This window comes from Gadus macrocephalus, chromosome 6 (assembly GCF_031168955.1).
Source record: "Gadus macrocephalus chromosome 6, ASM3116895v1".
Lineage (NCBI taxonomy): Eukaryota > Metazoa > Chordata > Actinopteri > Gadiformes > Gadidae > Gadus > Gadus macrocephalus.
This window is the reverse complement of record NC_082387.1, coordinates 12,101,699-12,119,683: the sequence shown is the minus strand read 5'-3', so window position 1 is coordinate 12,119,683 and position 17,985 is coordinate 12,101,699. Positions and strand designations below refer to the sequence as shown.

General features: G+C 46.6%; 1 protein-coding gene across 2 annotated transcripts; it reads right to left on the bottom strand.

Annotated features, from left to right (window-relative positions):
• Positions 1-12: 12 nt before the first annotated feature.
• Positions 13-17,634, bottom strand: golga3 (golgin A3). Of its 2 annotated transcripts, none has more exons than XM_060054151.1 (24): positions 17,489-17,634; positions 16,378-16,630; positions 15,676-15,966; positions 14,785-14,897; positions 13,829-14,571; positions 12,655-12,763; positions 11,573-11,879; positions 11,079-11,281; positions 10,514-10,651; positions 9,892-10,053; positions 8,861-9,229; positions 8,580-8,657; positions 7,771-8,034; positions 7,244-7,338; positions 6,885-7,101; positions 6,469-6,612; positions 6,015-6,212; positions 4,652-4,768; positions 4,329-4,468; positions 3,856-3,988; positions 3,304-3,426; positions 2,813-2,977; positions 2,174-2,340; positions 13-1,719 (listed from the first exon to the last, which is right to left on the bottom strand). In XM_060054151.1, the coding sequence occupies exons 2-24, from the start codon at positions 16,514-16,516 to the stop codon at positions 1,509-1,511; spliced, it is 4,626 nt and encodes a 1,541-aa protein (XP_059910134.1). In that variant the 5' UTR covers positions 16,517-16,630; positions 17,489-17,634; the 3' UTR covers positions 13-1,508. The 2 variants fall into 2 exon arrangements, with proteins under 2 accessions (XP_059910134.1, XP_059910135.1); XM_060054152.1 differs by having other exon boundaries at positions 15,802-15,966.
• Positions 17,635-17,985: the final 351 nt, after the last annotated feature.

Genomic DNA, 17,985 nt, shown 5'->3' with positions numbered 1-17,985 from the left:
GAAACAAATGGCTGATTGATGAATAGTGCAATTTTATGCGATAAATACATGACATCTCCCAGGATAAACGTTAAACATCGGAATGATAATATTCCAGAACAGAGCAGAATGTTAAATACAGAGCAGAACGGTAAATACAGCAGGGAGCCCAGGTACGGTTTGGAAGATAAAGTTGTACAAGTTCTGAAGACAGTATACTGATATTTTAGCGAAATCGGTTATTTTAAAGTATATTACTGTAAAGGGCGTTATGGTTGACAAGGGTTATAGTAAATAATGACAAACTGAGCAGTGACATTCTGAAACCTTCGATTTTGTAAGCAGCTGTACCATCCATTTGTATGCTTCAACATTCTTTTTTAATTTAGTTAGGGGTAAAATAACGTTTCTCATCCCATTTATAACATTAAAAAATTACAAATGTACAATATTAGAAAATAAAATAATTTTATATATTACCCTCAAATATTTTAACTTTACTCCATAACCGTCAAATAACTGCAAAACGAAACCAACAATTGAATTCGGGGTCAACATTTTCAGCAAATATAAAACATAACTACAGGAATAGTGTTGATTGCACCAAAGTATTAGAAGTAGTAACATTTTTGCTTTCACCCAACAAACATTTTATATAGAAAATGATTCCCATCGTTAAGTCTGCATTGTCAGTTGATGCAACTCAAATGTTAAACAAGCCATTCAATATGGAAACACGCACACAGCATCTTCAAATAATATATATTACAATCTGTTCACTTTCAGTAGAAACACATCAAATCCATTTAAATCCTTTAGTCCTTTTACAACACTTTTTTCTTATCCATAAGGCTTTTTTTCCCCATACACATCTGCAATCAAATTCAGCCAAGACACATACATAAAAGGAAAAAGAAAAGACTTAATTAACCCAAGGCAATATACTTGGGCCAAGCTTAAGAAATTAAAGACAGTATTTTAACACAAGGGCCTTTACAAAAATAACTGATGTATGTCCCGGTTAAGATCCCGTGAGAAAAGCCTGGTTTGACAATCGCTGTAAATCAAGATGAGAGAAATCATTCCTACCCATGCACAGACGTACAGTGGAAGAACAGTTTATTGCAGATTCAATTGTCGATGGCCATACTGAGACAGCAGTGACGCGAACACTGAACACTTGTCTACGCTGTAACTGTTTGTAACACTATAAGGCTTAAGACCGGAAAAATCTCACACAGCCCTTGGGAAAAACTGAGCATTGGTAAATTCCTTTAATGGCGAATAAATATCACAAGAGTCCAATAAAGACTGACGAATAAAGCTATGGGAAGATGAAATATTATTTCACGTGAGCACCTGAGTGCCCGCGAGAGAATGCCAAATGTTGGCAGAAAATGTTTAAGAAAAAACAAAAATAAACAAGGAAAAATATAACTTTACTCCAGGCTAGTGAGGTTTAAAATGTAACTTGCCCTTTTGGATAAACCTCAGCTGACCCTATGCCCTTACTGAGTCAACTCCCTGCGTTATGACAGCTGGACCTGCTCCTCCTGCTCCTCCTGCTCCTCCTCCTCCGCTGGGTTGTTGTTGCTCTCCGGTGGCTCCTCGTGGTCCAGGGAAGGCTGTGACACCCCCAGTCGAGTCAGCTCCTCCTCCGTGGCGCTCCAGGAGCTCATGGACTCGTGCACCGTCACCGTGTGCTCCTCCATCTGCCTCTGGAGGCTGTCCATCTCCTGCCTGAGGGAACACAACCGAGGGCCAGGGGGGTTAGTAGGCGGCGTCCTCCCCTTGCATTGAGACGTTACACTCAGCAAGTCATTATCTAGTCATTTTAGGAGACGCTTCATCCAAAAGGGATTTACAGTGAGTTGGGATAATGGATTGATCTCAGCACATTTTAGCGGAGAGGTGACCACCCTAACTACTACAAATGAGGGTGGTGGGGATTTAGACACAGAGAGAAAAGGCATGCATTTGCATCATGTTTGCGCCTCTTCATATCATGGTTTAGCTGGCGGTGAGGGCATGGCCGATGATACTCAACATATCACCACAGGGGCAACTAAGGCGTTGACCTTAAAGAAACCCCATGGATTCCTCTTAAAGGGCTGTGGCGGGAACCATCCCCTTTACCATGCGTGACAACCTCTCTCCTACTCCTATCAAAGTGGTTCCAGGGCGGCGGTCGTACTTGAGTTGCCGCAGACAGCTGTGGAGGTTGTTGAGGGGCTCCTTGTTGACCGAGGCGGAGGGCTTGAGCAGCTCGTCCAGCAGGGAGGCGGGGACCGGGCAGTCTGGGATCTTCACTGGCGTCACCGGACTGGATGGGTTCCCCTCTCCCTTCAGCTCCATGCGCTGCTGCTCCCGCAGACACGGCACAATCACGTTAGAAATACGCCCCATTATGTTGGGATACTGTCTTAACATGCATTTGTTTTACTGTTGGATCCTTTAGCAGACGCTTTTATCGCAAGTTTCTAGCAGTTCATTTAGATATAGGTTCATTGAGAAGCAGGTAGGCATGTCGCTTAAGGAGGCCTAGGGGTAGATAGCGGACAGAGGCCATCGAATCCAGAACCTTTCATCTGGGAGCCAAATGCACTAACTACTAGACTATCTCGCCCCACCTGCTGAGAACACCTTTATATCAACTGAAAAGGTTTCATGACTTTGCACCTTAACATGCAATGTGACTCCCAAACACTGCTACAAAAGAGGCTTCATCAGCAGAAGGAGGGCAGCAAATCCAACCAACAACTCTTTGAGGAGTGTTTTACACTCCAACCAGGAAGTGTTCAGGCGTCCCACGCTGCCTGATCCAGGCACTCACCTTCCTCAGGCGGCTCTGCTTGAGGTCCTGTTTGAGCTGCTGGTTCTGCAGCAGCACCGTCTTCATGCTGTTGCGCAGCTCTCCCACCTTGGCCTGCAGCATGAACTTGTCCTTCCGCGTGCCGCTGAGCTCCTCCTGCACCGACTCCAGTTCCACCTTGATGTTCTGAGAGGAGCGAGAGAAGGTTAGAGGTGGACTCCCCCTACACCTGGGCTGCCGGCTGAGCCGGAGGATGGTGGTGGTGGTGGTGGGCTTTTGGTAGCGGGCGTTGGAAGCCAGTGGTGATGTGGTGATTTGGGACTATACTGAACACAGCCATATCAGAATGTTCTGCCTGTCTGTTGATCGTGTTTTTGAATGATTTTCTTTTTTGCGGTGCTTTACAAACAAGCTCCTTGAATCAGCAAACACATGTTTGGTTCAAACTTAAACTATACAATCAACAATAACAAATAGTAGTGGTTCACAAGAGGATGGGGCTGGGCGGTTACCTGCAGAGCCGACTGGAGGTTGTCCAGCTCCCGGTGGCTACACTGCTCCGACGCCTCCATCTGCTGCTTCTGGGACTCCAGCTCCCGCTGCCTCTGCTCCACCTCCCACCGCAGATCCTCCACCTGCCAGAGTGCAATGAGTTTAATGTTCAAACCATTTCCCTGTTCAGCTGTGTACCTGTTGACCAATCAAGAGCAAGGCAAATCTATTCAGGAAAAACATTGGCAAAAACGTATGTTAGCATCGTAAAATATACACGAAGTATCTATATACCAGATATATAATATCGATGTTTTATTTTGGATTTATTTTCTATTATAAATGCTGCTTCAAACTCCAGAATACATATATACATAGCATTAATGTATATCCAAGATTTGCAAACAATTATTACAAAACGTTTTGCGAACTTCAATATTTTTGTAGTGGTTTATGATTAGCTTGAAGAGTAATACTTTTCTAGACCAAACGTTTGCACCCCTAGTTTTAATGTGACAAACATGACGGGGTGATCAGGGTGCTCAAAGGACCCACTGGTGAAGGGAACCCACCTCTTGCGTGGTGATGGGCTGCTTGTCCAGTTCCTCGTCCAGCTGTTTCTGGAGGATCTGCAGCTTGGAGTGGGCCTCGCTCAGCTCCTCCCGGAAGACGGACACCTCGCTGGAATGCTGCTCGTCCTGAGCTCTGCAGGGGGGAGCAGAGGAGAGAAGAGACGGATCAGCCCCTTAAAGCTCATGCACCATAGGACAAGAATGGGGCGCCGATGGGAAGTGGGACGCCGTCTCCATAGTAAGTTATCAGCCAAAGCTAATTATTAAGCACAATATTCGATTTTTCATTTCAAGGCTAGTCAAGTGCACAATAGGAGAAGTATTGTAGTGTGATTCTCATTCAAATGCGTCATTCGAAATGAGTACATGGAAATACATTTGATATTATGTTTATGTATTTTGAGTTTGAAGCAGCATTTATAATCGAAAAATGATCCAAAATCAAACGCCAGTGCTCAGAAGGTTCTACATACTGCAGCTTCTGGGCTTCATTATGCAGGGCTTGGACCAGTTCCTCTTTGGCCTGCAGGTCCTTCTTGATCTCACAGAGCTCCAGCATTGCTGCCCTGTAGTGCCGTCGGTTGTGGGCGGCCTCTGCCTTCGCTGCTGCCACCTAGAGCACAGGACACCAGTTACAATGCTGTAGAACAGAACACGTAATAACCACACACTCCATAATGTCCGATGAGTCATCATGGCCACATCATGCAGCCGGAAAAAACACCAGGAGCTGTGTCCTGGCAACGGTCTGAATAACATTACGTGGCAATACATTACAGCCCTGGTGGGTTCATACCTGTTCTTGGAGGTCCTTGACTCTGTCTTTCTCCTTCTCCAGTGCCTGCTGAAGAGTGTGGACCACCTGCTTCATCTGCTGGTCCTCCTCCTCTTTACGCTTCAACACGGCTTGAACCTGGGCAAAGAGATTCGTTGACGTGTGAACAACCAAAAAACCTCTGGAGTGGAATACTAGTTGTACAGTATCGTATTGGAAAACCTTATTGTCCTTCCATTGTGAAAGAAAAACCTGTATGATGGGTCTCACTTTAAATGACATGACATACAAAAATGAATGTACGTTGAATGTTATGTATGTTGAATGTTAGGTATGACTTCTCAACCTACCGTTCAACCGACATTTCAGTGGTTCCAACGTGAGAAAGTAGGGGTCAGCTTAGCTCAGGAGGTAGAGCTAGGGCTGGGCGATTTTTTCGGTTTAAACGATTCATTTGCATTTTTACTTTGCTACGGTTTGTGAAATGGCTGAACCGAAAAATCGAGATTTTTTTTCTCGAAAACAGGTTTGGGGGATAACATTTGAACGGTGGGACGTCATTACACGAAATTGGGGTTGGTCAGTCTTGCGTGCTGAACGTAGTGACGAAATTTGACGTGAAAGCCTTCCGTGGTTTTCGAGGAAATCGCTGTGTTTCAATCGTCCCGTGTTTCAATCGACCTGGATCTCCCCTACCATAAAAATGTCCACGAACACAGATGAAGAACTCATTCATAAAAAGGGTGCTACTTCAGTTGTATGGAAGTGGTTCGGGTACAAGCAGTCAGACATAGAACAAACTGTTCCGTGTAAGGTTTGTAGAAAGTCGATCGCATTTTACAAGTTTTTCAGGGATGGCCTACAAGATCTTTTTTTTTGTTTGATATAAAAAAATCTTTGCACAATAATGACAGCCAAGTGGTGCTGATTTTATTTTTTATCCTCGAACAACTGATTGGTTCACATAGGCCTAGATTACTTGTTAATCTCATTTATTTTTATTGCGTTAAGAAAATATGTATTTAAATTTTGCCTTGGTCTTTTTAATTTGTTTAGAGAAAAACATAAAAAAAAGAGGTTTAAATCGTAAATTGTCCATTAGTTCGAAAAAAATCGAGATTTTATTTTTAGGCCAAATCGCCTAGCCCTAGGTAGAGCAGGTTTAATTGTAACCGAAAGGTTGCTAGTTCTATACCCGGGTCCTCCTAGCCAAGTGTTGAGGTGTCCCCGAGCAAGACACCTCAACTTAACTGCTCCCACCGAGCTTGCATGGTTGACTTCTCCATCGGTGTGTGAATGTGTGTATGAAAAGGTTGCAAGTCGCTGTGCACAAGAGTGTCTGCTAAATGCCCTAAATGTAAATGAAGAGAACACAAATGCCCACCTGCAGGTTGAGCTGGACCAGATCCGCTTCCCTCTTAGCCAGGGCCGTCTCCAGGATGTTGGAATGCTCCCGCAGTGCATTGTGGGATTGTCCTAATCCGGCTAGTTTCCCTTTTTCGTGTTCAAGCTCCAGCACAAGCTTCTTGTTTGCATCCTCCAACTTCCGGATTCTCTTTTTGAAGCAGCGAGCCTCTTGAAGCTGGAGACAGCCGACATTTCACATTGTGTTAATAAAGAATCTTGCATCTAAACGTGAATATCAAGGAAAGATACACACGGAGGGTGTAGGCCACCGTTTCAACTTATTTAAATCTAACACTACAGCATCTAAAGCTCTGACACAAAAACCATATGGGAGTGGGATTAAATACACAACACATGGCCATGTGCAGTGCGACCAAGAGTTTGTGGGTCTAATCTGAACCCACGAATCATTTAAAACTTTGATTGCACACCTCATCCTCCAGCTCCATGACCTTCTCCTGGTACTCCTCCAGCTCTGTGGAGGTGAGGTTGATGATCTCCTGGAGCTCCTTCTCCAGCAAGGTCTTATTGTGGCTGACGGACTGCAGCTCCGCCTGCAGAGCTGCCATCTTCTCCTGGACCCCACACAGAGAGAGAGAGAGAGAGAGAGAGAGAGAGAGAGAGAGAGAGAGAGAGAGAGAGAGAGAGAGAGAGAGAGAGAGAGAGAGAGAGAGAGAGAGAGAGAGAGAGAGAGAGAGAGAGAGAGAGAGAGAGAGAGAGAGAGAGAGAGAGAGAGAGAGAGAGAGAGAGAGAGAGAGAGAGAGAGAGAGAGAGAATCAGCTCCACAGCTCTGCTTTGAGGAGACTGGCCGTCCTTTATCTCCATGAGTGGTGGGCGCCCCCTGTACCTGTTGGGCCTGGTTGTTGGCCCCGTCCAAGACCTGGGCCTTGAGTTTGACGAGCTCTGCCTCGGCGGTCTCCTTTTCGGTCAGAGCCTCCTGCAGCCTCCTGCTCAGGATGCCCACGGCGTTCTCGTAGGCCTTGTGTTTGGCCTTCACCTCCTTCTGCGCACTGGTCAAATCCGTCCCCATTCGCTTCATGCGCACCTTCTGCTCGGAGATGGCTCTGTTTTGAAAGCAGAATGCACGGTTTGATAACCATGTTTTTTTTTAATGACATGGTTATAAAACGCTCCCACATGATGGAACCCCATTGGGTCCATTTTGAGTGATTCGAGAAGCACCGGAACATGGCGGGTGTGACTCACTTTTTGGCTTCCCTCTGCATTTGCTCCACCTGTTTCCTGAGCCCCTCGTTGTCCTCCGTCACAGCCGCGAGCTGGCTCTGGTCGAACTGGATGGACTGTGGGAGAGAATCACAACCGAGTGCTACAACCAAACCTCAAATTGGCAGATGGCCTGCTGCGCACGGCTGTTTACATACATAAGAGCTTGAAGCGTGTCTGCAGCAAGGACTGCAACTGCTGGATAAACATATATATATATATACAGCTCAGGCTGTGTGTGAACTTGTATCTGTGTATTAGTGTGTGACTGTATGTACGGTACCATGCGTGTACCTGTATCTGCTGGTCCATTGTGTGCCTCTCTCCGTCTGTGTACTAGTATGTGACTGTACGTGCGGTACCATGTGTGTGCCTGTATCTGCGTTTCTCTCTCCTTCTGTGTACTAGTATGTGACTGTACATACGGTACCACATGTGTACCTGGATCTGCTAGTCCAGTGCGTCTCTCTCCGTCTGTGTACTAGTGTTCGACTGTACCATGCGTGTACCTGGATCTGCTGGTCCAGTGCGTCTCTCTCCGTCTGCACGGCCTGCAGGTGGGCCTCCAGGCCGTTCATCTGTTCCTGGACCCGCTGCAGGTCCAGGCGGAGGCGCCCCTGCTCGGCCACCGCCGTCTGCGTCTCTCCCTGGGCGTCCAGCAGCGCCTGCTTCAGCTCCGACACCTCCGCCGCCAGGCGCTTCTTGGTGGAGCGCAGCTCCCCGATCAGCTGCTCCTTGGAGCCCGCGTCGCGCCGGTACGCCTCCACCATCACCTGGACGAGGTCATCCACAGACATAGCAGTCGTCAAAGAAAGAGAGGCAGATATGGATTCAAGATTCAAGATTAAAGATGCTTTATTTATCCCGAGGGAAATTATTGTGCAACAGTTACAATACAAAGGTGGGAAAGTAATACAGGGTTAGAGTCAAAATAGATCAAATAGATGGAAATAAAATAAGTACAAACTAAATAAGTGAAAAGGAGCGATTAGATAAAAGTGGTATTAGTGGTAAAAGTGGTAAAGTGATAAATAAATATTATAGCAGCAATTGTTGGCAGCATAAATTAACTAAAGTGATTAAATAAATAAATTGGGTAAAAATAATTAAATAAATAAATAAAGTGACATTGGTCTCAGGGCATAGTGTCTCCACGGGCCCTTCTGCAGCCGGAGGTAGATGCATTAAGGTCCAGGATGAGGTTGTTTTAAGTTAAAAGAGCCATTTGGGAAATATGCGCTTATTTTAATATTCAGTGGGCTGCACAATGTGCGTCCTTCCCTATAATGGAAAGAGATATTGTGAATGTATACATTACCTTTTGTTGTTGGAACTGCTCTTTCAATTTCTGGGCCTGTTTCTTTAAGGTGCCATTTTCCTTTTGTAAAGTTTCAATCTAGTGAACCAAACATGGAGACAGTTACTTAAAAAAAAAGCTTACGTTTCCATAGTTTATAGAGATACATTTTTTTATAATTATTAAAATAAAAAAAATATGATCAACATTATCCAAATAATTCTATTTTCCAATTGGGTTCCTTTCAAATATATACTGTATATTTTTAGAATCACTTCTTCCATGGGGTACCCTCTCCTCACCTGGGCGGCCTTGACCTGGACCTCCTGCCTGAGCCGGTCCAGGACATCCGAGGCCACCAGCACGTCCTCCCCCAGCCGCTCGGCGTCCTCGTCCAGCTGGCTCTTGTCGGCGCGCGCCGCCTGCAGCGCCACCTCCAGGACGATCTTCTCGTTGTGGAGGAACTGCAGGCTGTCGTCCTTGGCGGCCGCGTCGGCCTGCAGCTCGGCCAGCTGGGCCTCCAGCTCCAGGTAGCGCGCCTCCAGCTGGTTGATGGACTGCTCCCGGTGGTGCAGGCTCTCCTGGGTGGTCGTCAGCTGCCGCATGAGCTCCAGGTGCTCCTGCTGCAGGGCGCCCAGCTGCAGGTCCTTCTGGGTCAGGGTCATCTTCACCTGGGGAGGGAGGACTCGTGCGTTAGTGGCAGCGGCGGCGGGCGTGGCTAGCCACCGCAGCTATGTCAGTAGAAGACTGGGGCAGGATCGGTGTTGTGGCTAAGGGGGTTCCTGGTCCTAACCAGAATCGATGGCTCGATTACGGCTCGATTAGATTACGGACATCCGTAATCGAGCCATCGATTACGGATGTCCGTAACCATGCTTGAGAAAGATACCCAACGCCTATATGTATCGATATGTACCTGCTATTAACCAATAGTAAAACGACATGCTATTGACAAATGACAAAACATAAAAAACAATTCAATCTAAACAATGCAAACCAATCTTTAATCCTTCAAAAACACAAAATTATGCCCAATGTGCAACGCACACATCTGCTTTCACGATGGGCTGCGTCATTCGCACTCTTAAGCCCCCATAGGATGGACCAGCCACCCAACAAACAACATTAACATAAAAGTGCCTGTACAGCGACACCCTGGTATTCAACAGGGGTGTACACTTGCACCCTTGCTAACAAAATGTCGCATTCAAAAAATTGTCTGTACTTCATCTGTGAACGGCTGTTTGCATTTCGCTATAGCAACAGCAATGTTTACTTTCTTTAAAGGAGCGGTTCCACGTCCGCGCCTAGAGTGAGATAAGAGGCCGGTTACCTGCTGCAGCTCTCTCTCCAGAGCGCTGGCCGTGTTGGCCAGCCGGACCAGTTCCTCCCTCTCCTCCTCAAACTCCTCCAGCTTGTGCTGCAGGTCGTCCTCCACCATGCTCTTGGCGTCCTGGATCTGCTGGTAGGCCGACTCCTGGGTCAGCATGTCCACCTGCACAAAAGCCGAGCGACGCAAGGGACCACATGGTTACAACTCTGGTTCTGGTTCATCTGGCGCATTAGGGGTCACTAGAAAAGCGAAGCAGGACGTTCTTTAATCCTCCAAGGGATGATTCAGCCTCCAAGGGATGTTCATGATTTCTTGAACTTTGAAGGAAGCCCCCTAAAAAAGGTTCTATGACATGCCACCATTGTGTGATTAGCCGTTTTTAAAAAATCTGTCTCTTTTGACATCCCATGGGAGACAGATTTTCAAAACGGCTAGTCGCACAATGGTGGCATGTCATCTGACCTTTAAGTGTTCACTTTTCTGAATGCACGTTTATTTCACATAAGTCTTAGAGATTAAAAAGAAAAAAAAAAAAAAGGAAAAATGTGTCAAATGTTATCAGAAGTTGTGAAACATTTTGGAACCAGAACCTCCCCCGCCCGCTGGAAGGGGGAGGACGCACCTCGATGCTCTGCAGCTGGACCGCAATGCGCTCCTTCTCCTTGATGGAGCGGTGCTGGGTGTCAGCCAGCTGGTGGGACAGGGTCGCGTTCTCCAGCTTCAAGTGCTCCACCACGCCAATCTGGGTCCTCTTCCCCACCTGCAGCAGAACAGACCGACAACCACGAGTCAACCCTGCCCTGGGCTCACCTCTTTGTTACGTATCGAAATACAATGATGTACCATGGCCTGATACCAACTCCCGAATGATATATTGAATAAATAATTATAACCTGGAGAGTAAATAGGGATTCAAATAAAGAGTGGCCTAATAGCAAAAGTGTTGATCTTCCTAACATTCCTTGTTTCACAGAACCACGACATGTTAATTGTTGAGCGGACCAATGTCACATAAATGTTAACGGAAGTTAAGGAAGTTTACTTTGAAGTTGAGAGCATATTACGCTGATGATAAATGATTAACATTGTTTGGATACTCTTCTATAGGAAGATGGAAGCCTAAAACTTCATCCTTGCGTGGACTTCCCTGGCCATAAAGGACTAAGCAGAGCTAGACGACCGCCCACCTGCATGTTGGCCATCTCGCCCTGCAGCCGGACCCTGGCCTCCTGGGCCAGAGCCAGCTGTTGCTGGTACCACTGGCGGAGCTGCTGCAGGGAGTCGATCTCGGCCTGGGAGGTCTTAAGGCGGTTCTGCAGGGTGCCGCGCTCCAGCTGCACCTGCTGCAGCTGGCCCTGGAGACCGCCCACCTGCTGGTGCAGCTCCTGGACTGTATGAGGACGACACCACGCAAGCAAAGGAGTTCATGACAAAGGGTCGAGTCAGGCACAGGATGGATCACAAGAACGGTGTTCATTTCCCTTTGTGCACTACGTGGTTAATATTTATGTGACAAACATGTATTTAACATGACATTAAAGAAATCAACCTCTTGAACACCATCAAAGCCAGGGATAAAGAAAGACACCAGCTGACAGAAGGCCCCAGCCAGATGTGTGCTTAATCCTTCTTAAAGAGATGTTGCAGAAGTGTTCCCTAGCCCTCTGCTAGCCCAACATACCAGTGGTGTCCCTGGAGGTGACCGTCTTCTGCATCTCCTCCACCTTCCCCATCAGCCTCTGGTACTGCTCCTCGGCCACCTGCAGGTCGGTGCCCAGCGAGGCCAGGCTGGCGTTCCTGCTCTCCAGGCTGCCCTGGAGCTCCACCATGGCCCTCTCCAGCTGGCCACAGCTCTGCCTCAGGGTGCCCACCTCGGAGGTCAGCGTGCTCTGCTTCTCCTGGCTGGCCTGGCCCTGTGCCGACTCGGCCCGCAGCTGGGCGTTCACCGTGGCCAGCTGGGCCTGGAGCTCCGTCTTCTCCTTGAGAGCCTGGAGGGTCGATCGATATGGCACTATTAAAACATATATTATTCTATAGAATAATACACACAAACTGACATTAAAAAGGTACTTGGCAGAGGCTTTTATCCAAAGTGAGGTTGAGGATAATCGAATACCTCTCAGATGAATTTAGATGCATTACGTTTGTGTTAAACTGATTCTCAGTTCTGGTTTTCCTTCCTGATTGATTGAAACTCAAACCCTATTATGAAGACCGTAGTGGATACTACAGCGTTAAAACGTTGGTCTCCACTAGGCATACAACGATTATAGATTTTTTTAGGTATGATTATAGTCAGAGGAAAATGCCTGTTCCGCTACACCTTACGGATGTATAAAATCACATGAGCAATGTTTAATAAGAACATTAATCGTATTATTATTATTATAAGCTTGTACCTTTAGAAACTGAATACAGCACCCCTCCAACACATGCCACTCTCGTGACAGGAAGCAGGTGCCTCACCCGCACCAGCTTACAGGAAGCATGTGGCACACCTTCACACACTAGTAAAGCTGGGTTTCTTTTCAGTCAGTAGGTGGCAAAACTGGCAATGTCCTATAATTGTCCTCGCTGTGCAACCGTTATTCATAGAAAAATAATGTACCATAATTCCTAGTTTTGGACAGTGAGAACAGAAACATTCGGTGTAGATGAGCACATAGTTAATAAAACGTTGTTTTTGTAACAATGTTTTTCTGGATTGTAGTGAAATGGGTTAATTGCTTCATCCCCAGTCCCCACAGTCCTCTTTCCTCTTACCTGACTGGCCTCCGAGGACAAGGACTCCAGCTGGCCCTCCAACCTCATCTTCTCCTTCAGCACCTGCAGCATCTCGTCATGGCCCATCACCGAGCTCTCCAGAGAAACACTGGGGAGGTAAGGAAACACTTGGCATCACTGACCTACATGGTTCCACTCTTAGGTGTTATTATCCTGCTCATGGCGCCACTGGATGACCAGATAGGACTGAGTAAATTAGCACACCCAACAGAGCAAGTTTGAATTATTTACCATTTAAAAATATAGGGTGCTTTGATCCAAAGTGACCAACAGTGAATTCAGGTGGGCCTATGTGTCATTCATGAGTAGGTGGTGGTTAAGTGTCTTGCTCTAGAGCTGCCTAAAGGTAGGGTGTGGACACTCTGGGCCAAACCAAGTACCTTTCGGCCAAACACCCTTGCTACTAGAACATCCTGCATCATATTCACAGTATGTTTACATAATATCCATCACCCTTAAAAGTGTAATCTTATTCCGTCACTTTAGTATAATACGTATACCAAATCCCGAAGGCAAACAGAAGCCTGGCTGGGGAACTGGCAGGGGCAGTCTTGAGCCAACAATCCTTCAGTCAAAGGATTTTATGTTTGTTATGCTGTGCTCTTGTAATGGGCTGCATGTCAAAATGGTTTTGCCAATGACTATGATGTTTCTATATTATATATAATGGGCTACACTAAAAAACATTTATATATAAACTGTGTGTACTCTATAGTATGAGTACCTTTCCTTTGCTGATTTTCTTTTTACATTTAAGGTTTAAAGTAAGGTACGCTCAGTCTTATTCACATATCCGACCCGTATCCCTGGTTGATATAAAGTCAAACCACAGACTCATGCTGAACACACCGAGTTAGGGCTGCTCGATTATGTAATAATAATAATAATAATAATAATAACCAAATAATAACCACCATTATTTGGTCAATGATGAAATCATGCTTATTCAAACAAATATTTTTCAACTTGAAAACATGATGCATATATTCAGCATTTCTCTCCAGAAAAACACTTTGCAACTGCAAACTTTGAAATTTCCCCTTAAAAAAAATACACCAAAATAAAAAATTCAAATACAAAATGTGAAAGTAACGTACAAATATGCATCAAGCTGTTCCAAGCAAAAAAGGGGTCGGGTCCGGCATGGGGCTACCTGCTGGAGAAGCTGTCCCTGCGGCTGCGTGGCTCCGCCGGGCCCTCCCTCTCCTGCTCCAGCTCCAGGAGGTGGTGCTGCTCGTCGCTGGCCGCCTGCAGCACCTCCTTCAGGGAGGGGTACTGCCCCACGGCCTCGGCGGCGATCTCCCGGCCCTGCACCGTGTATGGCGCCCGGTACCGCTCGCCCACCGCCGCCGCCAGCGTGGCGTAGACCCCGCGGGCGGACACGCTGCTGTAGGTCGAGCTGTCGCTGTCGTTGCCGTCCGTCCCGGGCCTGGTTCCCGACTCGCTGCCGTCGCACTCGAAGGCGCCGTCCCCCGACTGCAGGAGGGAGCCCGGCTGGCCCTCCGCGGGGGAGGGCTCGGACACGCTGCTGAGCTCGGACAGGGTCGACACGGAGCTCATGGCGGAGTGGAGGGAGCCGTCTGCGGTCCTCGCAGGCTCTCCCCCTCCGCCGCCGCCGCCGACACCCCCGCCCCCACCCCCGCCCCCACCGTCCTCAGGGGACTTGTAGTCAGCCAGGGAGTGGATCTTGCTGGAGTGGGGGGTCCTGGGCTTCCGTTCCCTGGCTGGCGGGATCCCCAGGCTGCCCAGTTTGGGCCCCCGGGGGACAGTGGTCCTCATGAAGGAGTACTCCGTCGTCATGGCCTGCGTGCTGGCCCGGGGCAGCGACTCAGGGTGAAGCATGACCTCCGTGTCCAGGGTGCTGGAGAGCCTGCTCCTTGTGCTGCTTCGGTGAGACTGGATGGAGGAAGTGAACCAGAATTATGGGATGGATCTCAGCCATGCACAGGGCTCAACTCCAACGTCTGAGTAACTCAACTCCAACATCATTAAAAGGCCTTTGGCTGAAACGAGAAATCGGTTTTACCACAACCACAACTTAGTGGCTGTTGAAAGGTACCGTCAGATCTCCCTGGGTGAGAATATGGCGTGTGGTTTCGCTCCACTCACCCTGTCTTTGTGCCTCTGCACTCTGTACTGTTTGAGCTGCTCCTCAAGGCGCCGGCGGGCGTCCAGGCGTATCTTCTCCTCATTTTCCAACTCCAGCGATGGCTCCAGGTTGGCTACAGAGGAAGAGAGTTTGAATGACAAATCTCCATGCAAATGCGGCCAGGTAAGTTACACGTCACACAATACAGAGTCTGTGGGATGTGTTTGTGTGTCGTGTTTATGGACTGCGATGCATGGCCTGTTTGATATGGTTAAATCATCATTTTGAGGGCTGGGATAATAGTTAACATAGGGGTTAGCGGAAAAGCCAAGTAAAGTAAGTCACACTGCACAGCGAGCAAAAGCTCTGTTTCAATTATTGAAAATAAGTAAAGATTGTTTTGATTGGCTCATTATTGCCACTTACCGCACATCGCATAAATTGAACCAATCAGAAACAATTTCACTGCGTAGTTTAGATGCTGTGGTTTGGTTTTACAAATTGCGACTGAGCAAATGCAAAACAGACCATGACAAACTAACACAGTTATATGTTAGTTCGGGATTATACCATGGGATTTTTCATGTACTACAGACTCAGTGAGTCCTGAATACAAGCCAAATTAAAACAACCAAACAATAATTAAATTGTATGATAATTTAATTATTATTTCACCAAGAAAATTAAGAAACATGCCTTCTAATCCATAAAAACACCACGGAGACATGGATTAAAAAGAAATACATTAGTCCAATCATCACTTCAAACACACCAACACTGTATCAAGGAAGCAGAACGCCCAGGGAAGATGCATTCAAAAAAAAACGCAAACAACTAAAGTAGGGCGGGGGGGGGAGTGAGGTTTGGAGGGGGGGGACGACGACTCACTGCACACCGGTGTTTATGCTTACACATTTCCGTTTCCTGCATAGGAATACTTATTCTGAGAGACAGCAGCGCATCCCCCTTGTGAGGCACACCCCCAGCGCTAGCGCCCTCAGACCTCCCTAGCACCATGTGGGGGAAAGCGGCCACACCTGCGGAGGCCTCTGGGCTCGGGGGCTGCACGGGGGAGCTGGTGGTCTGGGGAGGGCCCCGCGGGGCCAGGGAGCCGTTCGCGTGGACGCTCCTCCCCGCAGAGCCCGGGCCCCCTGACTCTCCGTTGCCGTTGGTTACCACCACGCCGCCGGGACTGAGGGCACCTGGAAGGAGGAGAGGAGGAGTAGCGATTTAATTATTGTCCGCCCTCTCCGCCCTGATGCGGTTGATATTTATTCTGACGAAGGCAACATCGACGTGATTATATATGGGGCAAGATTAAGACGGACGCCATGTTTCCTTAGTAAACATGTTGGGATGCGAGACTATGCATTCAATGGGGAGAAGAAAATCCCAATATTTGTTGAAATATTAGCCTATTTCAAGGAAACATGCCAATATCTTAAGCAAACATTCAACTAAATATGCACATCAGTAACTGTGTAAGCAATACGTTTATTAGATATACATTTATATTTGATATGTTTTTTTGTAATAAAACCATTAGAAGGTCCCACATCAAAACCACATACCTTTTTATTAGCTCTTACGAATATGATGTGGTCAACACTCACCATTATGAAGTACAGCTTCTGGGACTTTAGATGTGTCCAGCCCTTGCTGCTTGTCCTTCTGAGTATCATTTTCCATGTGATCAGTTTCATCCTTTTTGGATTTAAGGACTTCGCTGTAACTTCGGCCTTCAATTTCCATAGTTTCTGTTGTATTGTCCACTTTGTGTTTTATTTATGAATGTGTATGCGCCTGGGAAACGTCCTATTCCATAGTCTGAAGAAGTAGGCCAGCAGTTGGCAGCACCCCCATAAACTGTAGGCAAACAAGATATATATATAAAAAATAAAAAAAAGCAATCACGTTGTAGGGTAAATCGAATCACTTAGTCTATAAAATACAACACTGGTCGTTAAAAACGCATTCTCCCCGTAAACACGGTAACCTCGATGAAGGGAATGGCGCTGTTAAATACTAAACAGACACATGACTGACTTCAAATTCGTCAAATCGGGAGAGCTACAAGAGGGAGCTGCCTCGCGTTGGAGCTAAGTGGATTGGGAGCAGGTAAATTTAGTCCGTCAAGGATGTCATTATGCAATTGGCCTCCTTTACGCTGTCACTTTTACGGAAGTGGCATATACATGCGTCCATTATCTTATTAATGAACGCATATGGATTGCTTGAGGAAGCCCGTCACAATCAGATTAGCGATGCATACTTACGAGTAAAAGTGACAGCTCAACCGAGCCCCAATACAAGCATCAATACAAGCTGCTCTTCAGCTATTGGCATCGCGTCGTGCAGGAGTGGACACAATATACAGCAGACAGTGACGGGGGAGGGGAGACGTCGCTCTACTGCTGTCACTTTGTTGCTGGGGCCATTTAATTTGGGTTGTAACAGTATACGAAGGTTGAAAATCCGTATACAGATAGTGTTTGGTAGGTTTACCAAGGTAACGAGAGGGTTACGCTAGATAGGAATGTTTACATTTAGAGATGATAGGCTAAAGGCTAGCTAAACATCTATCTGCTCATCCAACCCAATTAATCTGTGATTTTAGTAAGACTCGTAAAGATTGGCTTAGAATACAATAACGCTGGAAGATGTGCGTGAGAATCACAAAATGACAATGTTTGGAAAATGTTGAAATATAAATTAAATGCGAACCTTTCAACTGCTTCGCCTTCTCTACGTGGCTATCAGTCGCCTCCTTTTCTGTCACTCCGGCTGGAAACTCGGGATGCTGATGACGTTCCTACCCAGGAAACACTCTTTCACGGAAGATAATGTTTTCCTACTTAACGTTTTTATTTATATATAAATATATATATTAGATTATATTAAAAACACATTCCATTTAAGTTAAAATCCAATTATTTGCGATTGGACAATTAATTAAATGTTGAACATAGTATTCGCCTATCATATAGTAGCCAACTGAAATTGCTTGAAACCAATACATCCCTGCTCTCTTGTGGCGGAAAAGTAGAACTGCGCCCTATTTTTTTTAAAAGGATTGAACGTTTGGATTTCGCCTGATTCACGATGCCACCAAGAGGATGGTAATATTTTAATAATATAGCCTGCAGTTATTTCAATGTCATGTAAGTGATGACTTTAGAGCCAAGTATTTTGTTCCCCTCCTTTGTGATTTTTTAATTAAA